Source organism: Castanea sativa, chromosome 5 (genome assembly GCF_040712315.1).
Source record: "Castanea sativa cultivar Marrone di Chiusa Pesio chromosome 5, ASM4071231v1".
In the NCBI taxonomy this organism is placed as follows: domain Eukaryota; kingdom Viridiplantae; phylum Streptophyta; class Magnoliopsida; order Fagales; family Fagaceae; genus Castanea; species Castanea sativa.
In genome coordinates this window covers 11,957,171-11,976,239 of record NC_134017.1, presented here as the reverse complement: position 1 = coordinate 11,976,239, position 19,069 = coordinate 11,957,171, and the positions used below count along the sequence as shown (strand labels likewise).

General features: G+C 32.2%; 1 protein-coding gene across 1 annotated transcript; it reads left to right on the top strand.

The window, feature by feature from the left end:
* Nucleotides 1-16,219: 16,219 nt before the first annotated feature.
* LOC142633294 (dof zinc finger protein DOF3.1-like) lies at nucleotides 16,220-18,229 on the top strand. The gene is made up of 2 exons (XM_075807509.1): nucleotides 16,220-17,689; nucleotides 17,829-18,229. The coding sequence occupies exons 1-2, from the start codon at nucleotides 17,017-17,019 to the stop codon at nucleotides 17,903-17,905; spliced, it is 750 nt and encodes a 249-aa protein (XP_075663624.1). The 5' UTR covers nucleotides 16,220-17,016; the 3' UTR covers nucleotides 17,906-18,229.
* The last annotated feature ends 840 nt before the right edge of the window (nucleotides 18,230-19,069 follow it).

Here is a 19,069-nt window from a genome sequence, read left to right as displayed (position 1 = left end):
ATGTTTGCAGATTCTATCATGCTATTGCTGCCATTTCATCAACTAAAAGCCCTGTAGCTGTATCCAATTGCATTCGGGATCCAAAGCCATTAGAAGAACCTGCTCTTGTGAAACTTAAGAACGAGCGGGACCCTGAGAAGTTGTTCCATTTATTTAGTGTGAAAGATGAGAGAGATAGAGAGAACAAAGAGAGGTAGACATAGAGAGCAAGAGGGGAGAGAGAGATGAGATATTAATTAAATCAAAGAGAAGAAATAATGGATAGAGTTTTTTTTTTAATAAGTAAGAAAATTTTGGCTGTTATTTTCTTTTAGTGTGTTACAGAGATATTTTGTGCTTTATTGGAGTTCTTGAGCAAAGTTTCTAAAATTTTTACAAATAGCATCTTTTGATCTTATTTTATCCTGTTTTTGTATGTGTTATTTGTTTTGGGAGGAGAGAGACATAAAAAGCATGCAAAAATACATATTTACCCCTAGATTTAACAGAGGTGGGTTACGGAAAATAAACGGAACATACCTCAAGTGGGTTAAGTGACACTTTTCAAATCACGGGTAGGCAAAGTGATTTTCGCCCAAACTATAGGTGGGTTATGTGTAATTACCCCAAAAATCTATTTTGGCATTAAAGAATGCCACATTAGCATTTAAATAAAAATATTAATTTATTAGTTTGAACTAAATAAAAAAAATTACAAACAAAATTAAAAAAATAAAACTAAAAATCACATGAATTGAGATTAAGAGTGCTTGAACAAGAACAATAATATATATTAAACCTAAATCTGCTTATTCATCTTCGCTAATCAAATCGAGAATTTCAGTCTAGATTTTCGGCAAGGCGAAGTCGGCGAGCTTGACTACGGAGGAGAGATTGAGAGAAGGGACTGAGAAATCTTCCTTGGGAGGGAGGCGAGTGTAGGTGGTGGCTTCGCCATTGGGGGAGAGAACTATCGGCTCCGGCGGGAACTTAAAGCAATTGGATTGGGTCTTGAACTTGTTAGGGTTTCGTAGCGGTTGCTTTCTCTTGGAATTGGAATTGGAGGGCTTATGAGGCTAAGGGTTGTGAGTTTTTGGGTGAGCAAGAGCGTAGGGAGAGAATAAGCTCGTTGAAGAAATGGAAGCAGCAACAGTAGCCATTTTTAGTTTTGGCTCAAATGAAATGAAAGAAGCGACAAAGAAAAGTATTGGGAGTTTTTTAACCCAAACCCAAATCTACTCCAAACCTAGAAACAGCGCCATTGGATCTGCTCCAAACCCAGATCTGCTCCTAATAAGAACATAAAAAAGGAAAGAAAAAAAAAAACCATTCAGATCTGGGTTGGTGTTTGAGTACAATTGATTTTTATGGAAGAATTTGTGTACAAATTTTGGAATATTTTGGGTTTCTATTCTTTTGTTCTTGGGATTGAATATTCTGGGTTTGTTGTTCTTGTGTGTTCATGATCAAGATGAATTTGGAATAGGAATTTGACAATTTGAATGTGAAATTTATGAGTTTATGAGTTTATGGATTTCTAATCTTATTGTTCTTGTTCAAGGATCTCAGATCTCCATTCATATGATTTTTTGTTTTTAATGTTGTTTGTAATTTTTTTTTTTTTAGTTAAAATTAATAAATTAATTTAATTTAGATGCTAATGTGGCATTTTTTAATGCCAAAATAGATTTTTTTTTTAATTATTATTTTAATGTGTCGTCAACCACGTCAGCTTTTTCTGTTAATTGAGTGACGATAAGAACTTAAATGTCACGCGTTAATTGGTTTAGGAACTAAAAGTAGTAAAATGAAAATGTAAGAACCAAAATGAAAAAAAGTCAAAATGTAAGGACTAAAAGTACATTTACACCTTCTAGAAATTGTTGATGCCTAAGTTTTGAAATTTGATAAGTATAAACTACACTCATCGATGACAATGAGTCTAATCGCAAACCAATTATCAACACAATCTATTTGTGGTAAAAAATGTTAATGTACAACAAATATCTCAGCACAAGTCTTATCAAGATGGTGATGAAATTAAGCAAGGAAATAAATGACTCGAAAACAAAGATAAATGAGTACCAAAATTTTTTCTTATTATGTCTTTTAATTAAGTAGAAATTTCAGACGATTTCAAAATTCGTGAACAATGTCAAAACTTCTTTTGGCTTACTCTATGTCCACTACAGTCTTTTGATTCATAAGACAAAATATGAGTCACATATTGATTTTGGTGTTGTTTGTATGGAAGAGAATTTGAGTTGATTAGTTGTTAAGATTAGTACCAATTTATGCTATGTTTGGAAGTTTGGAGGGAGAGGAGAGTAGAAAGGAGTAGAGGGGAATGGTTATCCTCCACCTTGTTTGGATGTTTTTAAATTTAAGGGGGGGGGGGGGAAATAATTAGTCTTTTTATAGTTTGTAATCTTCTTAATATGGTAAGGATAAATTTGGTAATTCATTTGGTCAAGCATTTCTATGCTCTACTCTTCCTCCAAATCTTTCCAATTTGGGGGAATTAAAAATGAGGTGTTAGAAGTAGTCAAGACCCCTCCAAATCCCTCCCCCTCCTCCCTTAAAAAACATTCAAATAAGGTAATTGAACTTACTCTTCCTCTATCCAAACAAGCTATTAGTTGGTTGGTTGTGTACCAATCTTCTTACAGTTAAGGATTGGTTAAGTTTTCATTAAATTAACTAAAGTATAGTAAAGGAATTATTCAATCTCTATCAATGTGAAATTTGCACACTATATTGTATGTCCAACACCGAGTGTAGGAACATAATATGCAACCAACAGGTGCATAATTTGATGAACTTATGTGGAAAGGAAGATCATAAAAGAGAAATGACCAAGTATGAGCTACAAAATTATGAGTCACTCTTCTTAAGAAGGCAAGAAAAAATTTCACAAATAGAAGGAGATGATTTTGAGTTGGGTGTCATATTGACTATTTTGAAAGGTTCACAAACAAACAGCAACATAAGAATTGCAATAAATAAGCATAAAGATCATTATGTCGTGATGTATGACCCCAAATTTAGCCTTTTAAAATAAACAATTCTTAAATAAAAAAGTGAATTACATTTTATTGATTTGGGTTGTTTCTTGCATATTTATAAACTTGACGCTACAATCTTCGCCACTAATGCTTGCATTAGGCAGACCATGTCAAAACTTGACATGATGATTGCTTATGATTGTCGTTCTATTATGATGCCCTTTCAAAAATCACTTATACAGATTTGTGGTGAATTTTTGGTGATTCTCTTTAATTGTTTTTTAATTTCCTGCCTTACTAAACTATGATTGCAGGTTTTTGGACTAATTTTCTGTTTGTCATGAACGTTTGTCACACCTAACTAAAACAAAAGTGGTAGAGAGCTATAAAGGTGGTGTTGAAGAGAAATTTGATGTGGCAGGGAGGAACTTGAACAAACATACAAAAGTAATTGAATCTAACTTGCATAGTGGTACAAAGAAAAGTCTATTGTCTCATTAGCAAATTAGAGTTTGTCTTCCTAATAATTAGTCACAGATGCCTCTCACATATGAGCATCTTTCTTGTAAATAATGGTATTTTTTGTGTCATGTGCTAGAATGGTCATTTTTGGGTATCTAGTAAAGTTGAATATATCAAGACCCATGTGGTTTCATTTCAAATGTGTTGTTGCATTTAGTTAAGTCCATATTTTTTTTGGCTTGATTCAATGCCAAATTTGCTTGTAACTGTTTTTTCTCTTTTTAATGTGTTTTTACGGGGAAAATGTATTTTTGGTAGAATGTACTTAAGCCTAGTCAAAGTTTGGTCGAAACTGTATTTTGATACTTGCCAGCCTGCGATTAACACGTGGTAACTAGATAAAGAATGAAGATTGTCTGGTATGGCTATTGCGACCTCTTCGCAACTTGCCAAGTTGTGACCAAGTTGCAACCAAGTAAATCGGAACAACAGATTCCTACTAAGTTACCATTTAGATTAATATTTGCATCATAAACTGCATTTTCTTCATATTTGTATTGTTCGAATTCTTTAAACATGTGAATACCTTCATAAACTACATTTTCTTCCTATTTGTATTGTTCATTCTCCCTAAACACATGAATTGATGTACACAAACAAATTCTTTCATTAATTTCTTCATCACTAACCCGCATTGTTTGTATATATCATTGTGAAGTCAGTAACATATGCCAAATGATAAGACAACAATGCATTATACATTATATCTTCAAATCTCTTTTTGTACCTTTTTATGTTAATTTCTTCTAATATTGTTACTTACATATGTCTATTACATTTTTTTAAATGAGTTTAAATTATATAAATATTCCCTAAAATAATGTTTTTTTACTTACATATATTACCATCTTACTGCCTCCACAATTTGTTTTGGGGTAGAGTTTCTATAGATGGCCATAGTATTTGATGAATACTAATTTATCAAAATCGTTCATCTCTCGACAGATGAAATAAATGTTATTCAATGCAAGGCGTATCGGCCGGACATCAATGATGGACAAAGCCATAAAAGACATTAAATACACAAGACAACTAAGGAGTAACATACGGACACCAACATACAAATAGCCATTGACAAACAATATAAGCCAACGATTATTGCCAACAGCTCCATTTCCCATAAATGCATATGTTCATCCAAACAATGAACACAAGGGCTATAAAACCCACACAAACCAGAGAGAGAGAGGTACACAATTTCATACTCACAACTCTTAGCCATATTTGCTCTCTGATTTAAGTAAGTGAATCATTTCACCTTGAACTAGCTTTATTATCGGAGGGCTCTTGGCCAACTAGTATTATTATCTCACAATTATATATTTCATCATCAAAACGATTTACATTGCCCAATAAATGCTAAATGAATATTGATGTCAAACCCTGCAAATGACACTAGAGTTTTCTCAAATTGAAGTTTCTCAAATTATTTTAAAAAAGGCAAACCTAAGAGTTTTAGAGAGAGAACGTCTCCTTCCCTCCCTAAGTCCGCTAGTCTAGATCGGCCATCACTTTGTTCGTCCCTCTCAGTATCTCATTTGCCAATAACTATTCGCAACTCTCTCTCTCTCTCTCTCTCTCTCTCTCTCTCTCTCTCTCTGTTTTGAACTTTTTTGAGTGTCTAACTTTATGGATTGTGATAGACTAGCGTGAATTCATTATTTATGGTAGCAATAGTGTTATAAGTGTTTGACATTTTTATGACAGTGTTTAGTGTTATGAATTATGGGTTGTAAAATGCTGAAGGGTAAAGACAAATATAAGTGCATAGAGTATAGTACCATAGTTTGCATTTTAATAAATAATAACTAAAACTATGTGAGGAAGTGGGCCAAGTGGTAGTGGGGAATAGGGTGCGGGACAGTGAGTAGTGAAAGACAAAAATTTTTATTGAATTGTTGAGTAAAATTATTAATAAATTAATGCTATAGACACAACAAAAGTTCTTTTTAATATAATTACATAGTCCACTAAGTTGAGCTAAATTGTTAAATAAAATAATTGTATTTTTTTATTGATTCGTTGAATTGAATTCTTAATAGAGTATAGACAAAAAAAAAAAAAAAAAGTTCTTTTTAATACAATTACAATAACCAATAAGTTGGTTGAATTGTTAAATAATAATAAACTACAATCAAATTAAAGATTAGTGGATGAATGATTGTTTGGTTGTATACATTGAAAAAGATGTAGCTCGCCATATTGATAATGAGACTATTAAGCAACGATTTCAATATGAAAACTCATAAAAAAAAAATTATAAAATTTTATATGCGTTTTTTCTTGTCAATATATGAGGTTTCCTTTTTCTTAGGTTTTGTATAATTTTTGGCACCTCTTGTCCGTTGTCTATCAGTAAGTAATTTCTCTAAATTTTTTATTGACCACCCAAAAAAGAATTTTTGGAATCGCCAGGTGCACACTATTATTTATGCATGGCAATGAGTGTGAGTCCCATTTGACCCCATTATTTGCCGCATGAACCCGACCTCCCCATCTTGCATTCTCTTGCTCTATCCAAGCAATCCCACACTAACTTTTTGTTTTTTAATCCCCCTAGTATGCTTGCAAATCGATGATCTAAGTTCATAATCATAAACCTTACACAACACCTCATCTCTATTCTTTATAATACACTAAAAACATGGATCTCAATTGAATGGGGTCAATTTAAGGATCTTCTTACTCCAAGATCAAGCTTAAAATAATCGACAGAAAATGGGTGCAGGAAAGATAGAGGCAAGATATGGTAGATTTATTTGCCATCTTTAATATGGTGGTATAGGTGTTCATTAGAGTATGAGAGATGGAAAAAAAAAAAAAAAAAAAGGTAGAGGAGAGAGAGAGAGAGAGAGAGAATGAGTGTTTTAGAATAGCCACATATGCGCACACATACACATGCACACACAAAAAAGAAGACTGAGCACATATGCAAAAAAGAAAAAAACAGAACTTATTAATTTTCTATGTGCATTTTGCATTTTTTTATTTAATGAATGTGATCATTAGAAAATTACATAAATTAATATTATAAAATAAAAATGTTTAAGTGATAGTTTAGTCGTAATGACGTACTTTTTAACATGTTATATTTGTGGTTCAAACCCTTCTTCACTACCTACTTATTTAAAATAAATAAAAAATAAATAAAAAACAAATAAATAAAAATATTATTGTATGTTTGAAAACTATTTTATCTTGTGATTTTTGAATTTCTTTTTGCTCATGTATACTTTTTAAGGAAAAATGCTAAAAGTTTTGCATATTTTACTACCAAAAATAACCTTACCAATTGTTGTAGAAATGATATAATTGATACCACTTCAGCAATAATAATAATAAATATATCAATGACTTTTTTTTTTTGTGATTACTGACACGCGTGACATTTGTAAGGCAATACCTCATATTTTAAAGTTATACAATAAAATACATAATATAATTCTATATATATAATTTAAATACTATTTATAGTAATTTTTATACTTTGTTCACTTTAAAAAAATTTGTATGGATATTATTAGGTATAAAATGTAAATTGTCAATGTTTTTTTTTTAATTATTGTGAAGCACTTTTTTTTTACGATTCATTTATTCTAGACTCTTTGATTTTTGTACTTAATAACTCACTTAGATGAATATTTATGATGTAGTCTCACATTTGATTCTAAAATTAAGAAATAAAATTCTTTAAAAATAAATAATTTAAGACACATTGCGCAAAATTAGAATTTAAAATTCTAATTTGACTTTTTCTCAATCTTACCTACTATTATTATTATTATTATTATTATTATTATATTTTCTTCAACTTCGATAAATAAAGCAATAAATTTTCAATAAAAAGCTACCTTTTTTTTTTTAGAGATTAAATAAAAGCCACTTCCATAATTGCACCAACAAATCTATAATCTTTTTACCGGTCTGTCAGCCAATAAGTCCTAAAATTCGAGAGCCAACAAAGGAGAGAATTTATTACAATCACAGGTTACCATGTCTGAGTGGATGCTTTAGGAATAGACATCATAGTGTCGTGACTCGTGATTATGAAAATGTCTTACATGCGATTTGAGTCATCAATCCTTTTTAACATGCAAAATTTTGTTTTCTGTAAAATTAAATGAGTCAAAATGGCACAACAAGCTAGAATTTGAAGAAATTTCACTTTTTTCCCCAAGCAAATTGAGCATTTGGGAATAGAATTTTGTCTTCCTCTCCTGTTGCATAGCCACTGTTGATGTCCATAAACACTCTCATTGAAAGCCAGATGAGACTATATATCTTTTGACATTTGTCTTGATCTAGAAGTTTTATGGAGGAGCACTTGGGATTTCTATGCTCGGATCAGTTTAGGCTGTTGTCAAATCCAGTATAATAAGTAATGAGAATATATATATTAGTTCCAGTCTCATAGCCAATTTCAAAACTTTGGAACTAGTTTGGTAATAGTGTGGGTGATTATTCCCTAAGTCTGATATATTTAATTATTTAGTACACATTTTATGGTGTATTCCTCATTTCCTCTCCAACGCAAAAAATTATATCTTGTTTCGGATGTATATATTATCTTCTCATAGTAGGTGGAGCCTACTTCCTATGAAAAAGATGGTGTATACACCTGAAACATGGTATACAAGCTCACAACGAGGTATCAATGTGAATGCATTGACTTAGTTATAATTAATTAATTACTGTAGAGAATAAAATTTGCAATAAGAATTAAGAATATGTTGGATGTTGAATACACGGAAAAAGGTCAAGAATAAGCACCTCTCATAGTATAAACATCACTTCACTTGTGTCATCATCAATTTTAAGCATGATACAAGGGAAGAATCAAAATCTCTTTACTTTTTCTGATTCCCTTAGTTAGACAAGCCATTACAGAATTTCAAATACAAAATAGCCGGTGCCTCCGGGAGAATCAATCCAAACTTAATATCAACTTTTTTGAGAGGTAACAAATGAGTCAACTCATTTAATCAAACTAATAGAAGCAAATAATTGGTTATCTTAGGTTATTCTGCTCTCAAAGCAAATTGGTTTCACAAATATATATACATTTTTAGTTTACATTGTACCATCAATATAAGATTTATATTGTCTCTAAACAAATGTGTACAATGTTATATACATTTGTGTACAATGTTATATACATTTGTTTAGTTTACAATATAAACCTTATATCGATAGTAAAATGTAAAAATATAATTGTCCATCCACATATTTCTTAGGTTAATTTAGTTTATTGATTCCGCTCACAAGCAAACTGAATATTTAAAAAATGTAGGAAAAAAAATAGATATTATATGCACCATGCCAAAACATTGAAAAATATTTTTAGAAACGCAACTAAATACTAAAAAATGAGATGTTTTCTCTTTAATTTCATTCTAAAAACATTTCAAGCTAAAACAAATCTAGCCTCGCTCAATCAAGGTTGTCTTGGTAAGTCATGGTCTACTTAGTGTGCGTTTGGTATTAGAGTTTTACTCAACTTATTTTACTATTAAGCTCATTTTTATTACTATTCATGTATTCTACTACTATTTTTTATATTATTCATGAGTCTCACTGTACAATTTCAGCTAAATTGTACATTTATCTACAATACTTTCAATAAAAAGTTTTCAGTTTCAATTAAAGAAGCTATTCTGAAACGGACCCTTAGACAAATGTAAGGTATACCGATGAAATTCGTTTTGCTACAAAACCAACATTAGAAGATGAAGATAAATGGGATAACACAACCGTTTTTCTCCCTCGAAAAAGAGTTCATATAAATGAGTGATTTCATATAAAAAGAGTATGTACAAGTTTTCCTCGTCAGTAAAAAAAAAGGAGGTACAGTAATTTCTATGTACGTACTCAAATTGAAATGTTTTACCAATTAGGAACAGTAAGAAAATTGGGTCCTGAAATCAAAATGAGTAAAAGAATAGTGATTTGCTCGAAGGGTCATGAATACCTATATTAGAAACAAAGAAGAATGATAAGTCAATATGATTATATGAACATTTGAGTGTGTGAAACTAAACACATTGATAAAAGGTAGCACGATGTTACCTTTTCTTTTCCCCTCTTGAATGAGTAAAGTGTCATAGAGAGATTAGTTATTACAGATTTTTATTTTTTATTTTATTAGAGTTTTATATATGTTGAAGAATAACTACCTGAACGGTTCCATATCTGTTAAAAAACAAATCCCTGAATGATATAGGTGAGAAAGGAGTCGTTGGAGTTCCATGTATGAGCTAAAATTTTATCTCATTTTCACTCAAAACATCCGTAAATTCAAGAGGCATAACAATAGGATTTAAAGGGCAAGGAGTAGGTGCACTGGACTCGTTAAATTATGGACATGTGGCATTCTACGCTTATTACATGATCGTCTCCATATCCTATATCAGGCAATAATTATCTAGTATATTGAATATAAGTATTGGATTTGAGAAAAAAAGTAATAAAGTTTTTTTTTTTCTCATAGGAACACAATCTTAAATAGATAGAAGATGAAAAACTTTTTTAAAAAAATTAACTTTTTAACTTTTGAAAAATCAAAGGAAAATTTTAACTTTTGCTCCCTACTATCTCGTACATGCAATAGTTACAATATCTGAATCCATGATTCCATATGTATATAATTGTATATGACACACACACACAATAGTTACAAATGTTGAATGCATGTGACAACAAAGATATTGCATAGTATTCTACTATTCTTTCGAGTACGTTTTGGACTCAAGCTCAAGCGCCTCCTGATTGGATGTAATAAATTTCTGAAGAAACCATGCTGACACTCAAAACAAAGAAGCAAATTGGCAGTCAATAGATTAGTGTCTCATGTAGAGGTTAGGGGCATCCTATTTGAGCCGTGTTGCACGCACAATAAGGACACAAACAAAAAAATTTCCTGTTAGTACTGTCTCCCACAACTTCTTCCTTTACCTTGTGTTTAAGTCGCTACATTATTCATGCATGGCAGTGAGTGTGAGACCCACTTGACCCCCACCATTTGTCACATGAACCCCACCACCCCATCATGCATTTTCTTGCTTTTCAGCCCCCTGATTTCCGTGCATATCCATCATTTAGGTTGATATATACACACACACCCACGCAATACAAGACTATTTTGGATATGCAAGCAAATGCTCTACCTCCACCACAATTTTACGTGGATAGACAGCTATTAATGTGTAAAAAAATTACATTAATATTAGACTTAGACTAGAACGGGTAATAACAATCTAGGTAGAATTTATTGTAAAATATTGTGAACACTATACAAAATCCATTTTTGCAACAAGTTCTACACTATATCTAATATAATAGATGTAATTAGTACCCTAAAAAAAATGTACCAAACGATAATTAATCGTGTACGTAAGTAGCAAGAACGTAACAAATATAATCGCGTGTTTGACAGTTTGTTATCAATGATACATAAACATATGTGTTTTTATGGTGTATTATGTCTGTAGTTTGAATCTACTTTCCTCCCTTCTCTATTATCTATCTATCTAAAAAAATTTAATTAAAAAATATTACTGCTTTGACAACCATTTTTTCTTGACTTCAGAAATTATTTGGTCATGTATACTTTTTTAATAGAAAAGGCTAAAGATACTACATATTTTACTACAAAGTACTTACAAATTGACACGGTAAAAATATAATTAATGTCACTTCAACAACACAAATAATAAATGTTTACATTACTTTTTTGTGATTAACAATACATCAATTTATTTTTGAAAGATAATTACAATATGCTTCTAATTCCACAACTCGAACCATTTTCCCTGGACCTTAAGTATTTTGTGGTCCTTGTCCAATTTATAAGATGACTTGTAATGTCACTATAGTCTCTTTTTTCTAAAACCTCTTTCTTTCTTTTTTTTAACACAGTCCTATTTTAATCAACTTTCAATATATGAACAATTAAATTTTTAATAAAAAGCTACTTCAAACCATAAATCCTATAATCTTTTTACTGGTGTGTCAACCAACAAGTCCTGAAATTCGAGAGCCACAAAAGGAGGGTATTATTTTTTATGAACCCAAAAGGAGGGTGTAAGGCCACAATTCGCACCCATACCTAATAGTGTGAAGGGAACAGGCCCAAAAAGCCCAATACAATAAAATTTGTAGAGTGTGGACTTAAAACTTAAGTTTTATGGATATTGGATAACAATGATGATGGGATATACCCGCGATTCACATGCAACGAACTATTTATGTCAAAGAAACTCTCCTCGGACATAAGCCGAGGATGATTTGTATTGCCTTTTCTTGTTCAGACAAAGTACAATTGTAGGTGATGTGGATAGTATCTTTCTCTTTCTTTTCCAATCCCCCTCCTTAGAATGTCTTTCTTTTCCTTTTATATTATTTTCCTTCTTCCCTTCATCTTCCACGTATGGATCAGATCAATGATCCAGATACTTGTCACATCCACCGCCCTTTGGAAGTTTTCAAATAATAGCTATAAGACTGATCACCACTATTCAGATGTCATTTCCCCATTAATGCGGCCAAAGAGATAAGTGCAAAATCTTTAATGCGGTGATAACAGCTTTTTCTAAGATATTTCTCATTAGTTCTTCCTCTCTGTGCCCTTGTGGAACACTTCTTCATCCACCAGACCTTCCAGAATTTCCTTCCAAACATCATGGCGTATCATATGATCTTCTCTTGACTTAGCCGAGGAGATGCCTCTCATCGGACCATTCTCATCAACCACATTAGCAATAGTACACTTATGGGCTTTCAAGATACTGCTCAGACAAGTTAATACCTCCGAATCAAGCCCAAGGACACATCTTAACTCTTCTGTCCCCACAGAGGATATTATAGATTAAGATAAAATGAGTAATAATATAATATATATGGTATATTAATAGCTGATAAGTCCTCTCATCCAAATTAATAGCTGATAAGCCATGGCATAATAATTTATTAAATGTAGAAAATAATAATAATATGAGAATGAATGGTATTGGTTTGCAAAAAGGTTGGGCGTAAAATGTCGTGCAACACATAAAACAAAGTTAAGTGTAGCGGCCGCCTTGTAATAGAATTAACACCTTTCCATGCAAAAATACTTGAAAATTTAGAAAAAATTGTTCAGCAACATGGTTAGTAGTATATTATAATTTTAAAAAAAAAAAAAAAAAAAGAAAAGAAAGTAGAAGAGGGTGAAATGTAGCCGTCCACGTATCCTCTTATGCCAATCAAATCTATAGAACAGTATGGTGGACCAACCTAGTGCTTGAAATTTGCCCACGAGGACGGTGGCCATCTTGAATTTTGAACCATCTGTAAAATCCTGCTTATAGTGACGGATATGCTTTGACAATTTAAGAGAATTGTTACACAATTGTGGGCCACTCTCAGTCTCTTGCTCTGGGTGCCCCACATACACGATCAAATCAAATAATCTTGACTATAGATTTTTTTAACATGGAGTAATGATAGAAATTCAACTAATTTTACGCCCTTTTTCTATGACTATTTATATCTATTTTATGCGAAAGATTATGGAAAGTGAAAAGAAAAAAAAAAGTGGTAGATTTAATGTAAACATAACAGGTAAAATTATTTTTATTTTGAATTTTAATACTTGATTTTATTTTCATATTAATCATGTCATTTATTTTTATCAATAATCTTAATATTAATAATATGTTTTTTATCTGCAACAATTAAATGTAAATATTTTACGTCATTTTTTAGCTAGTATTTAATGGAGGACTTAGCTTTAATTTTGTGCTCTAATGCATTAGACTCGTTATGATAATGTTATGTATTCATTTTAAGTCAAGTGTCATCATCAGGTCAAATGTTATCATCACAACGAATTCAATGTATTAAAAATATTGGTCCCAAATTTGGATTTTTCATAAAATAATTAAACATTAAGAATACTTAACATCAAATTACTAATAAAAATCGATGAAATTGCCAAATATGAAATTAAATTAAACATAAAAAGTAAAAATAAAAATTTTAAAATGTAAATCACCATAAAAATGAAATGAGAACTAAATCATAAAGGATAAAAGTGTATTTAAATTTTTTTTTTTTTTTAAATAACGGACACTTCATAGGTATTAATTTAAAAGTTATTTTATAATATATTAAAAATAATTTATTACCAAATGTACTAATCACACCTGTAACAATTATATCAATTGTCTTCATTCTCATCTCATGATCTGACCCGTCCACTTCGACCTACAATTCTGTGGGACCCTCTAATCGTAGTGGTTCAAAAATTGCTAAATGCATATGAATGACACCAAAATCCAAGAAAGACATACATATCTGCGGGACCCATGTCTCCTAAATGACACGTCACTTTCACCCTATCTAAAAAAATTAGGCTTCCACTCTGGTACACACACAGTAGTGTTTAGAAAACTCTAAACCAGCAAACCACATCATGGGGGTTCTGCCACGTGTTGTGGGTGACACAGGCAACTGTGATGACGGCAACTCAAAGCTACGATTCCTATTCTGATCATATCAGCTCAAGACTTTTGACGGCCCTGATTTTTCCACAGGAGAATTCAACGGTCATGATTTGCTGCTGAGAACGAAATGATGCTTTCGTCGGTGGTACTTGCTTTGTTTGCACGCAAGCTTTGTTTATTGGCTTAGCAGATTAGGAATGTGGCTTGGCTTGGTAAGACATTCATGGCTTAATAAGACATTCATGGCTTAATAAGGCAATATTAGATAGAAGCTTAATGCCTTAATCATCGGGAATTAAGCTTTGGCTCAGTCGGCAAGGGTTTTATTATATTTTTGCATGTCCAGTGTGAACTCATCGAGACCTTACTACACGACAGTAATAAGTAATATCATATATACTATTGAGAATCTTGATAGAGTTTATTACAAGCGCAATACATTCATTAAGGCTCCGCTTGGAATGATAGAATGGAATGGAATGAAAAAAATAATTTTAGAATATTATTTCTTTATTTTGTTTGGGAGTTTTAATGGAGGGAATGGAAAGTCCATTCCCTTGTTTGGGAGTTTAAGTGGGAGGGAATGGAATGGATAGGAGAGAATACTCATTCCTCTCTATTCTCTTAAAATCTCAAATTTTCATTCTCCCGAAATTGGGAGGAATGGGAGGGAATGAAATTAGATTTAATGAATTTTTTACTAAAACTCTCAAAATACCCTTATATATATTCAACCCTTTATTTTAAAATAGGGGTCTAATAGTAATATTGTCATAAAATGATTTCATTACATTCCCTCCATGTTACTCCCAAACAAGATCACTTACATTCCATTCATTTTCATTCCTTTCCATTCCTTTATTTTAAAACATTCAATCAAGGTTACTTAATTCCATTCCATTCTATTATTTTCCATTCTTTTCCCTTACTTAAATACATTTCATTCCTTTCCATTCCCTTATGATCATTCCATTCCCTTCCCTTATGAACTCCCAAGCGGAGCCTAAAATACCACTATTCAAACGACTCAACTCCTACCAAGTATTATGAGAACCTATACAAGAACTCTTACAACCAAATCACGTCCAATAAACAAAAGGGATTACAAAGGAGAGCCACAAGCCTCAACCTTGATTATAGACAATGGTGGCTTCAGGAATTTTTTTCATGGTGTTCTTTAAAAAACATAAATTAAAATTACCAAATACATTATTAGTGACAAATATATTACTTTAATTCATCCGGGAGCATAAACGTGGTATAACTTAATATAGTATTGTTATTATTTGAGATATTAACAGACTAACTACAACTATTATAAATTTATAATTTAAGAACCAGGTCATGGTATATAATAATACATTTTAAATTTTTTTACCCAACCTTTTTGCCACATTTTTTTAGTTTGTACTTTAAGATTACTTGGACACAAAACCAACTCACTACTCACTATTGAGTAGTGACAAAAAATATTTAAATAATTAATTAAATTTTAATTTAAAATGCAGCACATACACTGCACCTTTTTTTTTTTTTTTGACAAGGAACATACACTGCAACTGATTAAACTTTCTAACCAACTCAAGGAACTTTTGTTTTTGAGAAGGAAACCAACTCAAGTAACTGATGGTAAAAGAATGATTGATTTGGAATTTTGTCAAAATTTAAAGACTTTTGTTCTTAAATTAACTGAATTATGGTTAATTTGTGTTTTGTTAAAAAAAAATTATGATTAGTATTTCTGAACAACCCTCCAATCCCTTGTAATAGACAAGATAGATGTGCCTTTCAGGTTTGAATAATATCCCAACGAATAAAATCGTCCACATAAAAGTGACCGTGAACATATAATATACTTTGAGAATGTCAACTTTATACTTGCTTAATGTGCACTCTTGTAACTTCCCCATGAAGCTAGTCATGTCTTTTTGTTTTATAGTTACTCTTATTAATTCTTTATTACTTTACAATCAATAAAGAATTCCAAAAAGCAAATAGTAGATGCCTAATCATATTCATTTGCTAAATTAATCATATGTTTAAGGTTAATGACAACATCTCATAATGCTAGTTGACAATTGTTCTCTTTGTCACCCATTAAAATATTTGGTCATTCTCATTGACAACATAAAACAAAGCTGGGCTAATAAAGAGTTCTCTAGTGTTCCCTTGTTTAATTTAATTGAAAAAGAGAGGATTACTTTTTGGTTAAATAAAAGTTTTAGTGGAACTAGTGGGACTTCCTAGAAGAAGCTTGCTTTAGCCAATCCCAAAATCCACTTGGGTGTGAGAGAGAGAAGTGTGATCTCTTTTCTATTTGAAGCCTGGTCGTCACTCTCACGCGGACACACAGCTAGATAGTTGATATCCATCAAGATCTTCAGGCTCCAAAATGTCTTTTTCCTTCTTCTACATCTTTCAATCTTGAATTCCTCACCTCCCTCTCATACATACACCAAATCCCTCTAAGAATTTGAGTTCTCTTTTAGGTTCCTCTGCACAAATACACAGGCTCTCTCAAAGTCAAAAAAAAAAGAACTCGATCTTGTACTTTGGCTCATGGTTTATTTACACCTTTCCTCCAAGAACTAACAACTTTACTCCTTTTGCAGCTACAAACTTTTGTGTCTGTTTTTGGCCATCCAGACTTGTGGTCGTGTTTTTTTTCTCTTCAGTGAAAACCCACATCTGAGTCTGAAAAATATCCCACCTTTTTGTCATCTTTCCTATGCTTTACTTAGCCCTTTTGCCACTTCACAGCTTCAAAAGCCAAATGCCTATCTGACCCTCTAAATAAAAAAACCAAATTCAGTTCAAGTCTCACAACCACAATTCACCAATTCCTCATAAAGGTCCTAACTTGGGTCTCAATCAGTCTCTTGCTTTCATTCTATTGTACTTACAAAACTAGTCAAAAACCCATATTTCCACTCCCAACTTAACCAAATCCTCAAAAACCCCAAGTTGGTCTCTTTCTTATACATTAAAAAAAAAGCAGTAAAGGTTGTGAAGAGAGTCCAAAAGTGAAAATGCAAGACCCAGCATCAACATTCCAATCTATGAAACCCCAGTTCCCAGAGCAAGAACAGCTCAAGTGCCCAAGGTGTGAGTCCACAAACACCAAGTTCTGCTACTACAACAACTACAACCTTTCACAGCCACGCCATTTTTGCAAGAACTGTAGGAGGTATTGGACCAAAGGTGGTGCTCTCAGAAACATCCCAGTTGGTGGTGGAAGCCGCAAGAACACAAAGAGAACATCATCAAACACAAAACGTTCTTCTTCTTCTACTTCTTCGGCCTCAGCATCAGCCTCAGCCTCATCTTCTTCTTCAGCATCAAATTCTGTGGTGCAGAATCAGGGTTCTGAACATGACCCGACCCGGATTTTTGGTGATCAGGACCGTCGGATGCTGGACATCACTGGCAGCTTTAGTTCGCTTCTGGCATCAAATGGGCAGTTTGGAAGCCTTCTGGAGGGCATGAATCCAAATGGGTCGGGTTTGAAAATGGTTCAAATGGGTGAATTTGCAGAGAATTTGGATTCGGGTCATGTGTTGGATGCGGGTTCGGGTCGAAACCCGGAAATGGAGATGCAGAGTAACAATGGCAATTCAGAGAGTTTTTTGGGTTTGCAAAATGGTGATTCAAGCTGTTGGAATGGTGCCAATGGATGGCCTGATCTTGCTATTTACACACCAGGTTCAAATTTTCAGTAGAGAGAGAGAGAGTGAGTGAGAGAGAGTTTAGAGAGTGAGAGAGACTTTAGAGAGTTTGTTTTGTTTAATCTATTTTTCTAATTGTGCTCATGATAAAAACACTGATAATTTCTATACTTTAGAAACTATGTTGGCGAAGACTGAAGAGAGCATGAATAACTCAAAAAGTTTTGCATGTTCTAAATGCTATAGAGGGTGACAAACCTCAAGGCCAAAACACTAGCCATTCTAAAGGTAAATGGTTCTTTTCTTTTTTTTCTTTTTTTTCGTGTGTGTGGTTGGTTATTTGTTTGTATTTGTTATATGGTAATTGGGAAGGAGGAAAAAAGATGACAACCCATATGGTATTATTAATTTTTTGGGTGGCCTGGACTCTCGAGAGATAAGGCATTGATAGTATTTGATATTTTATCATCAACATCATATTATGCTAATGCAAGAAGTGTTACCAGATCTATGCATATTGTATAGTTTTGTAAGTATTTGTGTATGTATAGCATTCTTGAATGTGATGGATTTGACATTTGACATTGGACATTTTCCCTTTCTAAAAATAAAATAATTTGAGGAGTGGAGGAAAGATATGGGGAAAATCCAAAAGTCCATAGTATTGTGTTGTTTGTACTATCCTTCAAGGGCCAGACAAAGTTCAACTTCTCTTCCACTTAGATACCATATTTTATTTTCAAGTTTCGTCTTTGGTCTAATTCTACAGAACTTGCTTAGATTTTTTATTTTTTGTTGACCATTATTATTTTCCACTACCAGAAAAGAACGTGTATATTTGTGATTAAACAATGAACAACAAATCAATGTTCTATCATTTTTCTCAACAAAAGAAAAAAATCAAATCAAATCAAGGTTAAATTAGTTGTATCATGTATGAGCTACCTTCTAGAGACTAGTCTCCAAACTCCAAAGTGAGATATATTTTGTTATCTTTGTTTGTTACTGAGTTTAATTTTTATTTTTATGCCGGTGGAGTATAAATAATTTTTAAAAAAAGGCATTATACATATTGAACTGTTTTAATATCCTTCTAGTGGGTATTTTTTTAGTAGAATAATTAGGGATGTGGAATTATGTTCATTCCAAGTATCACCACCTTTGGGTCCACAAACCAAGACTCTCCACTAGGTATTGGAATCATTGGCTGGGTAAAAATAACAAAAAATTCGAGTGTAGTTCAAGTTTTTGCCAAGTCATGCAATGAAATGTAATCTTTGCTCTGAAAATTCAAACCTAGTGATGCTTCTTAGACCTAACTAATACCCTACAAACATTTGAAAATTTTAATTTGGTAAGGTTTGCTGATTTCAAATTTAGTTGGTAGAATGTGGGAATCAATTATTTTCTTTTTAAT

Excerpts from the sequence above, each read along its gene's own strand:
- LOC142633294 (XM_075807509.1), top strand. The coding sequence starts at position 17,017 with ATGCAAGACCCAGCATCAACATTCCAATCTATGAAACCCCAGTTCCCA. Across the intron at positions 17,690-17,828 it reads TCTTGCTATTTACACACCAG|AAACTATGTTGGCGAAGACT; the intron begins GTTCAAATTTTC and ends TCTATACTTTAG.